General features: G+C 41.6%; 1 protein-coding gene across 2 annotated transcripts; it reads right to left on the reverse strand.

Moving 5' to 3' along the window:
- Nucleotides 1–3: 3 nt before the first annotated feature.
- On the reverse strand, nt 4–17,256 carry stxbp2 (syntaxin binding protein 2). Of its 2 annotated transcripts, none has more exons than XM_021624469.3 (18): nt 17,157–17,256; nt 15,529–15,578; nt 15,344–15,425; nt 14,903–14,979; nt 14,693–14,768; nt 14,375–14,478; nt 13,998–14,146; nt 13,592–13,676; nt 12,572–12,702; nt 12,110–12,217; nt 11,765–11,888; nt 9,588–9,668; nt 8,077–8,218; nt 7,520–7,626; nt 7,307–7,405; nt 5,597–5,682; nt 3,437–3,594; nt 4–924 (listed from the first exon to the last, which is right to left on the reverse strand). In XM_021624469.3, the coding sequence occupies exons 1-18, from the start codon at nt 17,191–17,193 to the stop codon at nt 860–862; spliced, it is 1,761 nt and encodes a 586-aa protein (XP_021480144.1). In that variant the 5' UTR covers nt 17,194–17,256; the 3' UTR covers nt 4–859. The 2 variants fall into 2 exon arrangements, with proteins under 2 accessions (XP_021480144.1, XP_021480143.1); XM_021624468.3 differs by having other exon boundaries at nt 3,437–3,597.
- Between the last annotated feature and the right edge of the window lie 70 nt (nt 17,257–17,326).

A 17,326-nucleotide genomic window follows, 5' to 3' on the forward strand; every position in this document is an offset into this window, starting at 1 on the left:
GAGAAAAATGCATTTTGTTTATTCATAATTTGGACTAAAATACAAAGACATCAAAGGCCCTAACAACCACACATCATCCCTTCCTTTATAAAAACCTATATTATTATGAAAGTGCATGATTTCAGAGAAAGACACTACAGTAGTAAAGACATTTAGACAGATGAAAACAAATGTAACTCAGGAAAGGCACACAAGTAGTCTAAAGAGGCCACTGCTCTTTATACAATTTAATTCATCAGCAGTGAGGACAAAAGGAGAGGAAGCCACTTTAGAATGTTGATATGCAGCCCATATTTGTAACTCAATTACAGTAGAAGACACAGATTCAAATAATCTTCATAATATAAGGACTGTTTTAATTAAATATTCAGAGAAAAAAAATGTCCATCACAGCATTACATTAATATGTATGTACATCATTTGTTTTAATTCAAGCATAATTCAAATAAGAAAATTCAATAAAATATTGAGAATCATAAGATACTGTCCTTTAATGATGACTACATCTTTTAAAAAAAAGGCACTTTGTTTTAGTCATCTCAAACCCTGCAACAGACGAGTGAGTACTCAAGCATCTCATGATGAACCCCTCCGTTAACAGCAAACCTGGGTTCAAATAGTATTTGTTTTATTTTTTAACTGTGCTTAATTGAACTTGTTTAATCCAATAGAACCACTGGAATAATCCTAAAAAGTGCAAACACCACTGATCTGGCACTCCCGCAGGCTTAAATCAAAACCCTCAAAACAAGAGCAATTTGAATCCAGGTTTGTGTTCAGAGACATTCTCCCAGCAGATAGACCTTCTCCCTACCAGGCCTGAGAAGAGAAGGGAGGGTTGTATCTAGTTTTCAGGAGTTTAAACCAGATCCAGCTTCTTCAGGTCATTTAGGAAGCTGGTGGGAGTGACAATGTGAGACGAACCTATAGAGAGGAGGGGAAACGACAACACAGGAGTATTAATACTAATTATATGGCGCTTTTCTGAAACCCAAAGACGCCTACATTCATTGTGAAGATTCATGATGAAAATGTATGGAGCCAGACAGACTCTGGGGGATATACAGTGCCTTCAGAAAGTATGGACTTTTCCCACATTGTTGTTACAGCCTGAATTCAGAGATGTCTCGTCACTGGCCTACACACACACACACACACACAATACTCCATAATGTCAAAGTGGAATTGTTTTTTGAAATGCTTACAAATTAATAAAAACATTTAAGCTGAAATGTCTTGAGTCAAGTATTCAACCCCTTTGTTATGGAAAGCCTAAATAAGTTCAGGAGTAAAAATGTGCTATACAAGTCACATAATAAGTTGCATGGACTCACTCTGTGTGCAATAGTGTTTAACATTATTTTTTTAATGACTACCTCATCTCTGTACCTCACACATACAATTATCTTTAAAGTCCCTCATTCAAGCAGTGAATTTCAAACACAGATTCAACCAAAATGACCAGGGAGGTTTTCCAATGCCTTGCAAAGAAAGGCACCTATTGGTTTAAAAAAAAGAAAAAATAGCAGACATTGAATAATATCCTTTTGAGCATGTTGAAGTTACTAATAACAGTTTGGATAGTGTATCACTACAAAGATAAAGGTGTCCTTCCTAACTCAGTTGCCGCAGAGGAAGGAATTTCACCATGAGGCCAATGGTGACAAACAGTTAGAGTTTAAATGGCTGTGATAGGATATAATTGGGGATGGATCAACAATGTTGCATACGCTGATTAAAAATAAACGTAACTGGCAACAATTTCAAAGATTTTACTGAGATACAGTTCATTTAAGGAAATCATGACTGTGCTTGGGCGCACTGAGGAGCCAGGCCCAGCTAATCAGAATGAGTTATTCCCCACAAAAGGGTTTTATTAGAGACATAAATACTCGTCAGTTTCATCAGCTGTCCCGGTGGCTGGTCTGAGACAATAACGCAGGTAAAGAAGCCAGATGTTGTGGTTACACATGGTCTGCGGTTGTGAGGCAGGTTGGACGTACTGACAAATTCTCTAAAACGACGTTGTAGTCGGCTTATGGTAGAGAAATGATCATTAAATGATCTAGCAACAGCTCTGGTGGACATTACTGCAGTCAGCATGCCAACTGCACTCTCCTTCAAAACTTGAGACATCTGTGGCATTGTGTTGTGTGACAAAACTGCACATTATATATAGTGCCATTTTATTGTCCCCAGCACAAGGTGCACCTGTGTAGTGATCATGCTGTTTAATCAGCTTCTTGATATGCCACACCTGTCAGGTGGATGGATCATCTTGGCAAACGAGAAATGCTCACTAACAGGGATGTAAACAAATTTGTGCACAAAATGTAAGCAAAATAAGCTTTTTGTGCATATGGAAAATTTATGGAATCTTCTATTTCAACTCATGAAATATGGGACCAACATGTTGCGTTTATATTTTTGTTCAGCATAGTTGCTCCAAAATACTAACCTAGACAGAGTGACAGAGTGAAAAGGAAGCCTGTACAGAATACAAATATTCCAAATCATGCATCCTGTATACAACGAGGCACTAAAGTAATGTTGCAAAAAATGTGGCAAAGCAATTCACTTTTGGTCTTGAATATAGTGTTGTTTGGGGAAAATCCAATACAACACATTACGGAGTACCACTCTCCATATTTTCAAGCATAGTTGTGGCTGCATCATGTTATGGGTATTGCTTGCAATAGTTCAGGACTGGGGTGTTTCTCAGAATAAAAAAAGAAATGGGATGGAGCTAACAGGAGGCAAAATCCTAGTGTAAAACCTGGTGCAGTCTGTTTCAACTTGACAGCAGGACAATAACCTAAAACACAAGGGATAATCTACAATGGAGTTGCTTACCAAGACAGTGAATGTTCCTGAGTGGCCGAGTTACAGTTTTGACTTAAATCTAATTGAAAATCTATGGCAAGGCCTGAAAATGGTTTGGTTGTTGAGCAATGGTCAACAACCAATTTGACAGAGCTGAAATAATTTAGAAAAGAATAAGTGGACAAATGTTGCACAATCCAGGTATTGAAAGCTCTTAGAGACATACCCAGAGGTGTAAGGTGCTTCTTCAAAGTATTGACTCAGGGGTGTGAATACCTACGTAAATGTGATATTTCTATACATTTCACTTTCAAAAACATTTGCAAAAATGTCTGAAAACGTGTTTTTCACCTTGTCATTATAGGGTATTGTGTCCAGAGAGAAAATAAAATCCATGTAATCTATTCAGGCTGTAACAAGTTAAGGGGTGTGAATACTTTCTGAAGGCACTGTAGGATCTTTTCGCGCCACCAGCAGGGGAATTCGAGGGTACATGGTGTGTCGTCATTGTAAATAAAATAAAAACTCAACTGGCTTGCCTGGTTAAAGAGAAGGTTAAATAAAATACAAACGTGTACAGTATTAAGTTTGAGTCCAACTATTGTGTTCCTACCAATCAGGACCTCCCATTTTCCGTCGGTAGCTCGAGTGACCTCGTAGGCGGAGCGCATCTCAGAGTGGGACACGCCTCCGATCATGAAGATGATGAGCCGAGGGCCGGAACGATACTCCGTTGGAGACTTGTTCTTGTGCCACTGTCCAAACCGAGCACTGCTGCAGTATGATACAAACATAATAAAACATGTACATTTCTAATTATGTAGAAATTACTGGTCAAAAGTAGTGCACTATATAGAGGGAATAGGGTGCCATTTGGGACACCACTGCATTGTGTCCATTAATTAGTAAACACACAGATTACCAAACCCGGAAGTGCCTTCAGATTAACTTTTATACAGTGCATTCGGAAAGTATTCAGACCCCTTGACTTTTTCCACATTTTGTTACGTTACAGCCTTATTCTAAAATGGATGAAATTGTTATTTACACACACAATACCATATAAGGACAAAGCAAAAACAATTTAGAAATGTTAGCAAATAAATAAATAAATAAATAAATTATATATATATATATAAAAACTGAAATATCATATTTACACAAGAATCCAGAGATGTTCGATCGGGTTCAAGTCCGGACTCTGGCTGGGCCACTCAAGCACATTCAGAGACTGGTCCCGAAGCCACTCCTACGTTGTCTTGGCAGTGTGCTTAGTGTCGTTGTCCTGTTGGAAGGTGAACCTTCACCCCAGTCTGAGGTCCTGAGCGCTCTGGAGCAGGTTTACATCAATGCTCTCTCTGTACTTTGCTCTGTTCATCTTTCCCTCGATCCTGACTAGTTTCCCAGTCCCTGCCACTGAAAAACCTCCCCACAGCATGATGCTGCCACCACCATGCTTCACCTTTGGGTGCCAGGTTTCCTCCAGACGTGACATTTGGCATTCAGGACAAAGTGTTCAATCTTGGTTTCATCAGACCAGGGAATTTTGTTTCTCTTGGTCTGTGTCCTTTAGGTGCCTTTGGCAAACTCCAAGCGGGCTGTCATGTGCCTTTTACTGAGGAGTGGCTTCCGTCTGGCCACTCTACCATAAAGACCTGATTGGTGGAGTGCTGCAGAGATGGTTGTCCTTTTGGAAGGTTCTCCCATCTCCACAGAGGAACTGGAGCTCTGTCAGAATCTGTTTTTTGGTCACCCTTCTCCCCCATTTGCTCAGTTTGGCCAGACGACCAGCTCTAGGAAGAGTCTTGGTGGTTCCAAACTTCTTCCATTTAAGAATGGAGCCCACTGTACTCTTGGGAACCTTCAATGCCACAGATCATTTTTGGTACCCTTTCCCAGATCCTTTCTCAGAGCTCTATGGACAATTCCTTCAACTTCATGGCTTGGTGTTTCCTCTGACATGCACTGGTGTATATATAGACAGGTGTGTGCCTTTCCATGTCATGTCCAATCAATCAAATTTACCACAGGTGGACTCAAATCAAGTTGTAGAAACATCAAGGATGATCAATGGAAACAGGATGCACCCGAGCTCAATGTCGAGTCTCATAGTAAAAGGTCTGAATACTTATATAAATAATTATTTTTACAAAAACCATATATAAATTAGCAAACATTTCTAAAAACCTGGTTTTGCTTTGTCCTTATGGGGTATTGTGTGTAGATTGATGAGGATTTAAAAATATATATATTGGGGGGCAGGTAGAGCGTTGGACTAGTAACCGAAAGGTTGCAAGATCGAATCCCCGAGCTAGCAAGGTAAAAATCTATAGTTCTGCCCCTGGCAGACAAGGCAGTTAACCCACTGTTCCTAGGCAAGTCATTGAAAATACGAATTTGTTCTCAACTGACTTGCCTAGTTAAATAAAGGAAAAAACAACATTATATTAAGGCTGTAACGTAACAAAATGTGGAAAAAGTCAAGGGGTCTGAATACTTGCCGAATGCACTGTACAACACAAACAAACTATATCAACAAACTAAAAATAACTCCTGGTAGATTATTCACAGGCTGTCTAATTAATGGCAGCTTGGATCAACTAACTTTTCACCTCTCCAGCCCACTTAACTACGCCAATGCTCTATTTTAAAGATTACATCTGAGATTAAAGTGTTAACGTATGTGACCCATCTGCATCCGATAAGGCCATGCCCCTTCTGTCCACGGACCCCTCCCCCCCCCCCCTCCAAGTGATGTATAGAGTATACACACCTGACAGTCGTCTGCATGGTGTTGATGGGGGCAGGCTCAGAGATGAATGGCCACTGCTTCTTGTCCAGCTTGTCCTCTATGGCATTCTGGAAAAATAGACAGACATGGTTGGTCAGACTTGGAATTTTGGGATGACAGTAATTTGCTAGCCAAATGCCTCACAATAGTCCCAGTCGGTTTTCATGTAATAAGGAATTCCTCTCGACCACACCCACAAGTTGGGGGAAAAACAACATTATTTCCTGTTGATCCACATTGTAAGAGGCAACTTCATCATAGATTTTTTTTTGTTATACAGAAACAACAAAATATGCAGAAAATCTGCTGTGTTGTTCAATGTACATGTAGCCAGGTCAAAAATCGGAGCCTGTGAGAAGAGCCTTGTGGCTTCAGGCGATGTCCAAGTAGGAAGATGTCCAAGTAGACGTCCAAGTAGGCTACACGTAGATGTCCAAGTAGGCTACACGTAGCTATGTGTGTGGAAAACGTCACCACAGGTAACACATTTAACTTGTTAAGTACAGTCCGTTTGGAACTCTACTCACTACTTGTATAGTCCGTTTGTTTGTGTTGTTGGCCTTGGCTAGCTTAATGTTCCGGTCGGTAGGTAGCACTCACTCATCGTCATGACAGAAAAGGGGGATCTGGGAAGCCTTACGTTTTTCTAAGTTGTGAGAAGGCCAGAGAGCAGGCAATGTTGAAAAGTCATCTTTACACATGTACTTTTCTTAAAATGTAGTTTTGTAATTGACTAAAACAAGGAAATTGTGGTTGAAAAAGGTCAAGTTTTTGCTGTGAGCCACTGAGGTAACCACAGGTTGTCTTCCCCACAGACGGGCAGGGTCGCGCCTCTTTATCGTATACCGATTGGGTCTATATTAGGGAGCCATTGCGAGTGTACCCATGAGTTTACCAGTCTAATTGCCAGGGTTATAGGTTCCAAGCCACTTCTAGTCCATCTATTTCTATGTGTGCTGCTGCATTGTGGGGGGTGTTTTTGTTGCTTGTTTCAACAAGGAGCAACAAAGTTTAATCACTTTGTTTAGAGTCCATGTTATCGCCGAAACGGACTCAACTGCACTAATGCCCAACCGTCCTGTCGTCAGTCAGCTGTTGACGGATCCACCTGTACCAAAATACCGGAGACCCGATCCAGAATTCAAAAAAAGTGTCACGGGTCTTATCTGATATTATTGTCACGGGTATATGGGGTGGCAGGAAGCCTAGTGGTTAGCGCGTTGGGCCAGTAACGGAAAGTTTCTTGATTGAATCCCCGAGCTGACAAGGTAAAAATCTGTTGTTCTGCCCCTGAACAAGGCAGTTAACCCACTGTTCCTAGGCCATCATTGTAAATAAGAATGTTTTCTTAACTGACTGGCCTAGTTAAATAAAATAAAAATGAAATAAATAGCACGAGTCTGCTTGGTGTTCCTCCCTCACTCTCACAGTACACAAACAGCACGGTCCCTGCTAGAGCGGCACCTCTCTCATGCTTTCAGCTCCGGTTAATAAAGTATCTTAAAAATGTACTTTTCTGCTGCGTCCTGCACTCGGATCGGACCTGGATCTGACCAAGTCTATATGGAACGGGTCTAGTTGTCCCGGGTCAGTTCGTGAAAGGGTCGGGTGTGGGTGGGAAAGCACCAGGCCCATTTCAAAGCAGGTCCAACTTCCTCAAACCACACTGTCTATCCTTGTCCTCCTTCATACCTCCATCACGTCTTTGATGGTGGGTGTCCATCGGGAGAGCTGGTACGTACTCTCCTTGCGCTCTTTCTTCTCAGGCAGTGTTTTCCCTGCGTTGAGAGCCTGAAACACAACATTTCACACACTTCAAAATATAACAAGGGGAAAAAAAGAGGCATTTATTCAGCCCAAAAACGTGAGAGCGGCGGAGAGAGGGACAGACAGAGCCCTACTGACCCCAGCGATGACGGGGCAGCCCAGGTGCTGTAGGTTGGTGATGATGTTGCTGTTTGCCTGCACGTTGGCATGCTGGATTAACTTGGTCAGGTTCTCCTCTCCAATGCCTGTGTGTGAGGAGACCACCGTTATACAGAGTAGAGCTGGAGAACGTAATGAGTGATGACTCATCAAGTTAGCCTAATCAAAACGGCTTCCTAAACTAGCCTGTTGTCATCCCCCAAGTATCAACAGTAACCACATCATATTCTTAGAGAGACCATCATTATTTACAGAGTAGAGCCAAGCGCTCAACTTAAAGACCACCATCTGCTCCTCAGGCCAACATCCACAAACATATACACACACACCAAAAAAATGTGATCAAGTCAATTGATCGTATAGAGCTGTTCAGGAAAGCTATCATTTCATTTCAATAGCAGTCAGGTGGAGAGTAGCTGTGTCCTATCATATTATAAATGCTCATATTGCTGCACCTGCTGTGTGTATCTTGACCATGCATTGACAGAAAGGAAACACATTGGGACCATGCAGCCAAGGCAAATCTGTTGACCTACCCTTCTTCTTGTGGAACACATAGAGCAGTATAATGCGGATCTTGTCGTAAGGGTCAATATCGGTGTTGAGGAGTACCGGGACGATGCTCTTCATGGCATCCTTCAGGGGTTCCCCATCTACATCAGTCCCCATGGCCAGGTCCTGGGAAACATACGGGGGAAAACAACAAATCGACAACACCACTCAGAGAATGATGCATTTAGGTCCCCCCGCATCCATCTGCATCCGTCACACATCAGTGCATTAACACTGCAGATCCTAGTCCCACAATCAGACCCGGATTACCTCACTCCTGGACATGCTGGGTACGTCTCAAGTGGCCACTAAACCTACCACCACTAAACCTACCATGTTAAAGACTAGGAAACAAACCCGAGCGGCGCTATTAGAATCATTAAGACCAAAACAATGCATGCGCCCCAAATGGCACGCTATTAGTAATGCACTAAATAGGGACTTGGGTGCCATTTGGGACACGGTAAATGTGTTGAGGGAGAAAGTAGGAGCTGCTCTGGGAACCAGGAAGGGAAAGGGATTCTAGTCTGCGATGTCTTGGTGTAAGATGGTGTAAGATTTCTGGATGGACGGGTTTCCCAGTAGTAATAACAGCCTGGCAACATTAATGGTCTTTAAAAGACTAGGTCTTTAAGACTAGTAAATTACATTACTGTAGGTTCAGAGAGGGACACTTGATAGAGATGTGCGACATGTCTCGTCTCAAGCCCTTTACACAACATTAGTGAAGTGGATGCCCACTAGGACGCCAGACAGCGTCACACTATGGGGGCGTGTCAAATGGCACCCTATTCCCTATATAGTGCACTACTTTTTTTTTTTTTTACCCCCTTTTCACCCCAAATTCGTGGTAGTCTTGTCTCATCCCTGTACGGCAGTGTACGGACTTGGGAGAGGCGAAGGTTGAGAGCCGTGCGTTCTCCGAAACACAACCCAACCAAGCCGCACTGCTTCTTGACACAATGCCCGCTTAACCCGTAAGCCAGGAGCCACCTGCCGACCTTGTCAGCGCATAGAAAAACAAGGAAGATGAGGATATCTTTGGGAAAATAAACATTTCATAAACATTTCAGTGTAGAAAGAATGATAGAGGATGTCAGAAAAGATGGGGGGGGGGAATAAAAAAATAAAATAAAAATCACAGAACAGAAACATATCAAATCAAAGAACCGACAAACATGTCATTAAAATGCTATAGGTCACTCTTGAAAAAGAGATTCATCTCAAGGGTCTTGCTGGTTAAATAATGGTTGAATAAAACCAGGGTCTGTTTACACTGCCGAGAATCAAAAGCATGCTCCTGGGTGTATCATGAGTGTACCTGCCAGGTCATTTGCATATTGTTTCATAAGAGCGGGAGAGGGAGCTTGACGCCACCCTATTCCCTATATAGTGCACTACTTGTGATCAGATCCCTATGGGTCTTGGTCAAAAGTATTGCACTATATAGAGAATAGGGTGCCATTTGGGACTTGTGTTTTGTAGCAACACTGACCTGTTCCACCTCACACAGCTTGTCCACAGAGGCTTTGAATTTCTTCATGCAGGCCTCAGCCAGGTGCAGGTGAGTGGAGTACTGCAAATCAAAATAAACACATTACTTATTAACTTCTAAAAATTGATGTCATCACACTATCATGATACTCCACTTTGTTGCTACAGCCTGAATTCAAAATGGATTAAATTGCAGTCATCACCCATAATGACACAATCAAACGTTTTTAAGAACTGTTTAAATTTGAGGGAAAATTAAACACAGTATCTCATTCACACCCCTGAGTGAGTCAATAATTTGTAGGAGCACCTTTAGCAGTGATTATAGTCTTTCTGGGTAAGTCTCGAAGAGCTTTCCACACATGGATTGTGCAACATTTTGCCCATTCTTTTCTAAATTCTTTAAGTCCTGTCAAATTGGTTGTTGATCATTGCTAGACAACTATTTTTCAGGTCTTAACCATGTCGATTTAAGTCAAAACTGTAACTCGGCCACTCAGGAACGTTCACGGTCTTCTTGGTAAGCAACTCCTGTGCAGATTTGGACTTGTGTTTTAGGTTATTGTCCTGCTGAAAGGTGAATTAATCTACCAGTGTCTGGTGGAAAGCAGACCGAACCAGCTTTTCCTCTAGGATTTTGCCTGTGCTTAGCGCCATTTTATTTTTTTTAATCCTGAAAAATTCCACAGTTCTTAAAGATGAGGTGGCAGGTAGCCTAGTGGTTACAGCTGGGCCAGTAACCGAAAGATTTCTGGATCGAATCCCCGAGCTGAGAAGGCAAAAATCTGACGTTCTGCTCCTAAACAAGGCCGTTAAGCCCACTCATTGTAAATAAGAATTTGTTTGTAACCGACTTGCCTAGTTAAAAAAAAGGTTAATCACACAAAGATTACAAGCATATCCATAACATGATGCATCCACAACTATGCATGAGAATATGGAGAGTAGTATTCACTAATATGTTGCATTGGATTTTCCCCAAACATAACACTTTGTATTCAGGACAAAAAGGTAATTGGTTTGCCAATTTTTTTGCAGTAATAATTTACTGCCTTGTTCCAAACAGGATGCATGTTTTGGAATATTTTTATTCTGTACAGGCTTCCTTCATTTCACTCTGTCAATTAGGTTAGTATAGTGGAGTATAACTACAAGGGTTGATCCATCACTAGTTGTCCTATAACAGCCACTAAACTGTAACATGGTGAAATCCCTGAGCAGTCTCCTTCCTCTCCGGCAACTGAGTTATTTTTGTAATGACTGGGTGTATTGACACCATCCAAAGGGTAATTAATAACCACCATGCTCAAAGGGATATTCAATGTCTGTATTTTTATTAATCCATCTACCAATAGGTGGCCTTCCTTATGCAAGGCATTGGATAACTTCCCTGATCTTTGTGGTTGAATCTGTGTTTGAAATTCACTGCTCGACAGATAATTGTATGTGTGAGGTACAGAGATGAGGTAGTCATTCAAAAATCATGATAAACACCATTACACAGAGTGAATGCATGCAACTTATTATGTGACCAAAGCAAATGTTTACTCCTGAATGTATTTAGGCTTGCCATAACCAAGGGGTTGAATTCTTATTGACTTAAGACATTTCAGCTTTCCATTATTAAATCATTTGTAAAAGGTTCTAAAAAAACATAATTCCACTTTGACATTGTGGTATTGTGCGTAGGCCAGTGACAAAAAAATTATAATTTGAAATTTAATCCATTTTAAATTCAGGCTGTAACACAACAAAATGTGGAAAAAGTCAAGGAGCGTGAATACTTTCTGAAGGCACAGTAAAATGAAAAAATGTATTGGGCATGCATTATAAGTGGCTTGCTATACCGGATGCGCAACATTTGCAGAGGGTAATATGCTCCTATTAATTTCAATTAAATCAGGCTCACGCCCCTTGTGTAAAATCCACCTTTTTTTTTTTACGTGCAGCTCACTCCTGAGAACAATAGGATAAAGTAACTTGCACTAAGCTTTCAGCGTAGCAGGTAAAAATCCTACTGTTTGCTAGTATGGACATTGGAACATGGCCCATATCTTTGCCAAATGTGAATAGAACATGTGTTGACATTTAGTCTGACAGTAGGTGATCACTGGAGAGACATGAATGCCAGTCTCAACCAATCAACTGATTTTAGATGGAAAGACGAGGAATACCCACCAAGCTGAGTTCCTTCTGGTACTGTGGCATCTTCTTTAGCATCTGAGACAGGTCTTTGATATTGGCCTTATCAGTGGACATCCTCTTGCTCTCACAGAACACACGCAGCAGCTCCGTCACTTTCCTGGAACACGAACAAAGAGCATCAACATCTGAACCCAGGGTTGGGTTCAATTCAGTGTTCAATTCAAGAAAGAGAATTCGTGATATGAATTTTTACAATTCACTTCCTGAATAAAACACTAAACTTACCTCCAACTCTGGATCATGTCATCTCTTATTAGTTGGAGGTTAGAATCGTTAAAAACACTAGTCGTATGTAATCTTGATGAGCGTGTGTCTTACTTGGTGACGTCAGCTATGTGCATGTGTCTCAGCTGGACCCACAGATCATCGTCTTCGTCCAGGAGAACCTCCTTCTCCTTTGAGTCCCCGATCCCAGTCGTCTGATATCTACAACACACAATAACACAGGGATCGTTTGATAACTAGAGCACACAAAACAACCGTTATACAGGGATAACAGCTACCTTCTTCTACTCATGGTATGATGTGTAACTTTTCATGAGTACTATATATAGCTACATTCACTAATAATAATGTGGTAGGAGAAAGGTTATACTCCTAACCTGTAAACACGACTAACCAAAATGTAAAACTGACCCTTAAGCTAATCTTAACCAATTCTGAAATGAAGTATCGTTTTGCAGGTCAGGAGTGTCTGTATAGCATTTTCCATATGGTCATCATGGGCCTTGGTCAAAAGTAGTGCAGTATATTGGGAATAGGCTGCCAAACTAAGCCTACTTGTAGATGTCCTGTTTGATGTCCAGAAGGTCATAGACCATGGCCTGGAAAGTCAGCTCATGCAGAATGGGAGAGATGGGGTCAAAGCCACGGTCCACAATCAACAGCTGTGACCTGGCCTTGTCAGGACCCTGAAAACGCATCAGACATCTCACGTCAGTCAGGGCAAGAAATTATACCTAAAAATGTCACTTTTTAATTACCAGTTAACTCCTTCAGTGCTTTGGCAGACAGGGGATATTGTTATATATCAAATATATTGCCTCTAGCTCTACAATAGAATGTCAGGAATGCTTTTGGGTAACAGGTTTTTACCAACAAGTCACCTAGTCAGTGCCACATTCAGACTTGACTTGACCCATTCAGAAGAGGTTTTTTTTCACACCAGCCTTTCACACATTAAATTTTTTCTAAAAGTACAACCACAAAAACAAGAAAATATCTATGCCATGTGTATTCTAATACCCTTTTCACACTGTACTGCGCAGGCCTGCTTATGCACCCAGCGCAGTGGATATTTTGTTGTGAAAAACACATATCCGAGCCAGTACAGTTCTGCACGATAGTGTGAAAATGGTATTACTGTGCTGGGTACTGAGGCAGAGAGACCATGGCGAAGATAAGAGCAGAAAGGTAAATTATATCAAATGAATACATGCCTTCAGAAGTCCAACACAGGCTTTAAGGAAATGCCAGCTAGGAAAGACAGAAAAGGAGAGGAAAAAGTAGCCGAGCAGCAGAGAGTGTGAAATATAATTTACAGGAAATCAAGTGAGAAAGTAGAAGTAGCTATGAGAGACTCCGATAGATGTAACACTTTCAAAATGCTTCAATAATCATATCATTAGCCTAGAATCATAAAGACAAAGCATTTGATGGTTGCCGATAGAAGTCGTTCAATGCAGTGTATTTTCAGGGAGTGAACGGTCATTGAGCCAAGCAGACATGGTATTATTAGTACTGTAAAGAAGTGTTGTGTATTGCGAGAGGTGGCGAGGCATTGGTGTCTCCTCTCCTCACCTCTCCCATGCTGGGGTTGTCTGCTTTATGGGCGTTCAGACGCTGATACACCTCCTCAGCCAGCCTGGCATTCTCCTCAGGACCGCTATGGTAGAGGGAGGGAGAGAACGAGAGAGAGAGAGAGAGGGGTGACTTGCGACTGAACGAGCACAGACACAGATGTGCAAAAAGACCATTGAAGACAGGCTCTGTATGCAAGACCTGTGTGATGAGCGTTGAAAAAGACGTTGAAAAGTGTCAATTCGCGATCCATTTGGGGTGTTGCTACCTTCGTCCACTACTGGAGGACTAAAAGTATCCATTTACTCAGATGAACATCCAATTCCCACTGAAACCTCTGGTAAGCACTTGCATGCCTGTATTTATGAGACCTGTCTGTAAGTTAGGGTATGGTGTGTATAGGTACCTGCGGTAGCGAATGGCAGGGTACTCCTTCAGGGTGTCACAGAGGGTGGCGATCTGCTCTGCCAGAGTCTCCATCATTCTGTCTTTATTCCCCTCTCCAACTGGACTGTAGAATGAGTGCAGGGAGCTGGGATCGTCCAGGGAAAATACCTAGAATAGAGGAGGGAGCGGAAGGGCGTGAGGGAGAGAGAGCGAAAGACGACAATTACTGGGCATTTTCACTGGATACTCCTTAGAGTGATCAAACTACCAGAAAATGTGTTGTTTTCAATGGGAGGTGGCAAGATGAGACTTTTGGCAATTTGGCCATGCGACCAGAGTTGAGCAAAGTTCAAAGAAGGTGCTGTAGGGTAGGTAGGTAGGTAGGTAAGTACCCACCTGGGACTCGTATGGCAGGAAAGCCACATTGATCTCCTTCAGAGTCTTGATGACTTTGGCAACTCTGGACCTCCCAATCTCAGCAAAAAGAGCATCTGGGCAGTCTGCAGGATAGGTGATTGTCACAAAACCAACAGTTTTATTGTATTATTAAACAAAATATTCCTGCTTTTTGTCATTTTGCGAGGTTAATCTCAATTAGATTTAGAATCTCCTTTCAAGAGAGACATGACCAGAAGGACACCACATTTTTTTGTATCAGACAAGGGATGAGTACAGTTTTGAAGTTTTATAACAATTTAAAACAAATGGTCTTACTGTCTGTGAAGAAGATGTGCGCCGCTTTGTAGGTGAAAGCAATCTCTTTGAAGTCATTGATGAGAGCACGAACCGACTGACAACATCCACACACACACACAGGTGAGAGAGAGAAAAAGAGGAAGATTAAAGATTACTTTACAGCAGTACAGGATATGGCAGTTGATGACATAGTGAAATGGGGAATGGCAGGGGAAACACACTTCTCACCTTCTCTGAAGGAGAGATCAGATAAATGGCCTCCAGGCTGGAGATGGGTTCCCTGCGCTTGTTGATGTCCTCCACAACTGGGGGAGGAAAAGGAAGATCAGTTAGTGACTGTAAAATCCTAACTGAAGAACGCCTCCACAGACACTCACTTCCTCATACTATGACCCATACCTGGGTTCAAATAGTATTTACTTCTTTCAAATAGCATTTAATTAAGACTGTCTCAAGTGCCAGGTGGGAGGGGTTGGGTTTGTACTTTTGGGACTATTGCACCAGACAAGCTCAGTTGAGCGCAGCTTAAGTATTTGAAAGAAAACAAATACTGTTTGAACCCAGGTCTACTCTGAACATTGTTTAGAATGATGTATCCCTTGAACTAATAAATTGTTATTGACAAATACAATTAGCCTAGCCCACTGGCCATCCCATCCCAACACTTACTAGTCACCCCCTCTGCCATGATATCTGACATCTTGCAGCAGGAGGACAGGATTCGCATGCTGATGTGGTCCACAATGAGCACCTGGACAAACAGATGGGCGTTATCAATTAATATTCCATTTTTCATTAGACATGTCTTTTTACATGGATCTTTTCAAAGCCACGCTCAACATTCTTTACAATACCTTCCATTCTCCATCCTTCTTCACACTTTTGATAACACCATTCAGGATTTCTTAAGAGATGAGGAAAGACAGACAGAGGAAGTATGAAATATTACAGTAACAAAACTGAAATGTGTCCAATAACTCAGAATGAGTAGAGGTGTTTATTTTATGGTTAGTTTACATGGGGGGTCAATTAAGAACAAATTATTATTTACAATGATAGCCTGGCAAGAGGCAAAAATTTGGAAATAGACAACAGTAGTCTAGGTTCTGGAATCTGTTTTTTTCCTTCCTGGTTCCATATTTGACAGAGATCTCTTAAAGTTGACCCAATTGATCTATGTTTTTTCAGGTGGTGTTTGTTGGCCAGTGTCAAACAGTAACTAACTGGGTCGTAAAAGGCAAAGGAACAAACTTACACAGGTAGTAGGTACACATTGTCTTCCTTCCTGGTTGATCACAAGGCAGCCCACAATCAACTAGCTACACCCAACTTGACCTATTGTTCCCATCATAGCTTCCATAATAAAATAAGCAAAACACAAGGGAACGCTGTAAAAATATGACCCAGGATGAAAGCCTCACGCCCAAACCTCCCCAGCCTCCTGACCAACGCATTCAATGCTTCCGTCAATACTCCCCACTTGGTAAACAGTTCGATCACATCATTAATAAAAACTGGTACATCTTGAGCACTGATCCACAACTGGAAAAGACGTTTAAAGAACCCCCGCGGGTAGTCTTCAGACACACTCCCAACATCAGTCAAATGGTGGTGAGGTCTGACATTCCACCGGTGCCACGTAGTCCCTTTCTAGACAATGTGGTGGCTCTTCACAACATTAGCTCTTTGAGATACATTGCCATCGAACATGTTAAGACTCCTAGGAGGGGGGAGATACTGATAATCTATGAGAAGATAACAGTATTGGATCCACCGTTTGTGTACCATGTCTCTTAGAGGTCTGAACCAGGAGTTTGATATCAGACCATTTCTTCTTGCCTTCCAAGTCATCTACTTGGTCGTTTTGTAAATAGATATTATTTTCTGGAACTACGACATGTATCCATCTCATTGTTATAAAATTAGCGATAAACAAATTGTTTTTGCACCCACCATGCGTCATGTCCGCAATGGTGAGGTGAGGTGTGTATATTTTGGTATGTGTTTGTTTGACCTGACGAAGAACCGTTTCTGATCGGAACGTTGTCAAAATAAGCGGTGAATTGGGATATTTAATAGTGTGCGGGCCTTCTTGTTCTTTACTAGTATTGTCCATTAGCCCAGCACCTGTTTTCAAGGACGTGCGTATGACCAAACTTTTCTAAAGTCAGCAAAACAAGTTTTAGAGCTTACTTGAAATACTACAACTAGTGATGATGCATACCCTTCCCAGTCACATTTAATATTTACATTTTAAATAGCCTAATGACAGCCAGCTATATCCCATTGCCAGTCATGACTCGGAAGCAACTTGCTTGAGTGGCGAATGCTATGCATCGCTAGCCAAGCAGTTTGGATGTTTTCTGTTATTAATTTTCGTGACAAACTAAAAACGTGATGGTATCAAAAAGGCACTATTTCGACCGCAGAACGTCGAACATTAGACACTTGAGTTATAAAATTAACACATTTCTTAACTTACTCTCTCCGACTACAGCCTTCAGTCCGCTTGGAGCCATCTTGACACTTCCGTGTTGTCGATTTTTTTTCAATTACATTTTTTTAACTGGCTGACGTAAACATAACACTCACGTCATGTCCGCTTAGTTTTTTAAAAGATAGGAAAGTGTTCAAATGCACTCAAAATGAAGT

Source organism: Oncorhynchus mykiss, chromosome 12 (assembly GCF_057628025.1).
Source record: "Oncorhynchus mykiss isolate SJ-2025 chromosome 12, ASM5762802v1, whole genome shotgun sequence".
Lineage (NCBI taxonomy): Eukaryota > Metazoa > Chordata > Actinopteri > Salmoniformes > Salmonidae > Oncorhynchus > Oncorhynchus mykiss.

What these genes read in the sequence shown, in the direction of transcription:
- stxbp2 (XM_021624468.3), bottom strand. Translation starts at nt 17,193, where the DNA reads ATGGCTCCAAGCGGACTGAAGGCTGTAGTCGGAGAGA. An exon ending in GAAGGCTGTAGTCGGAGAGA is followed by an intron (nt 15,579 to 17,156) that starts GTAAGTTAAGAA and finishes TCATCTCTTAAG; the next exon opens with AAATCCTGAATGGTGTTATC. An exon ending in TCCTGCCATACGAGTCCCAG is followed by an intron (nt 14,147 to 14,374) that starts GTGGGTACTTAC and finishes CCTCTATTCTAG; the next exon opens with GTATTTTCCCTGGACGATCC.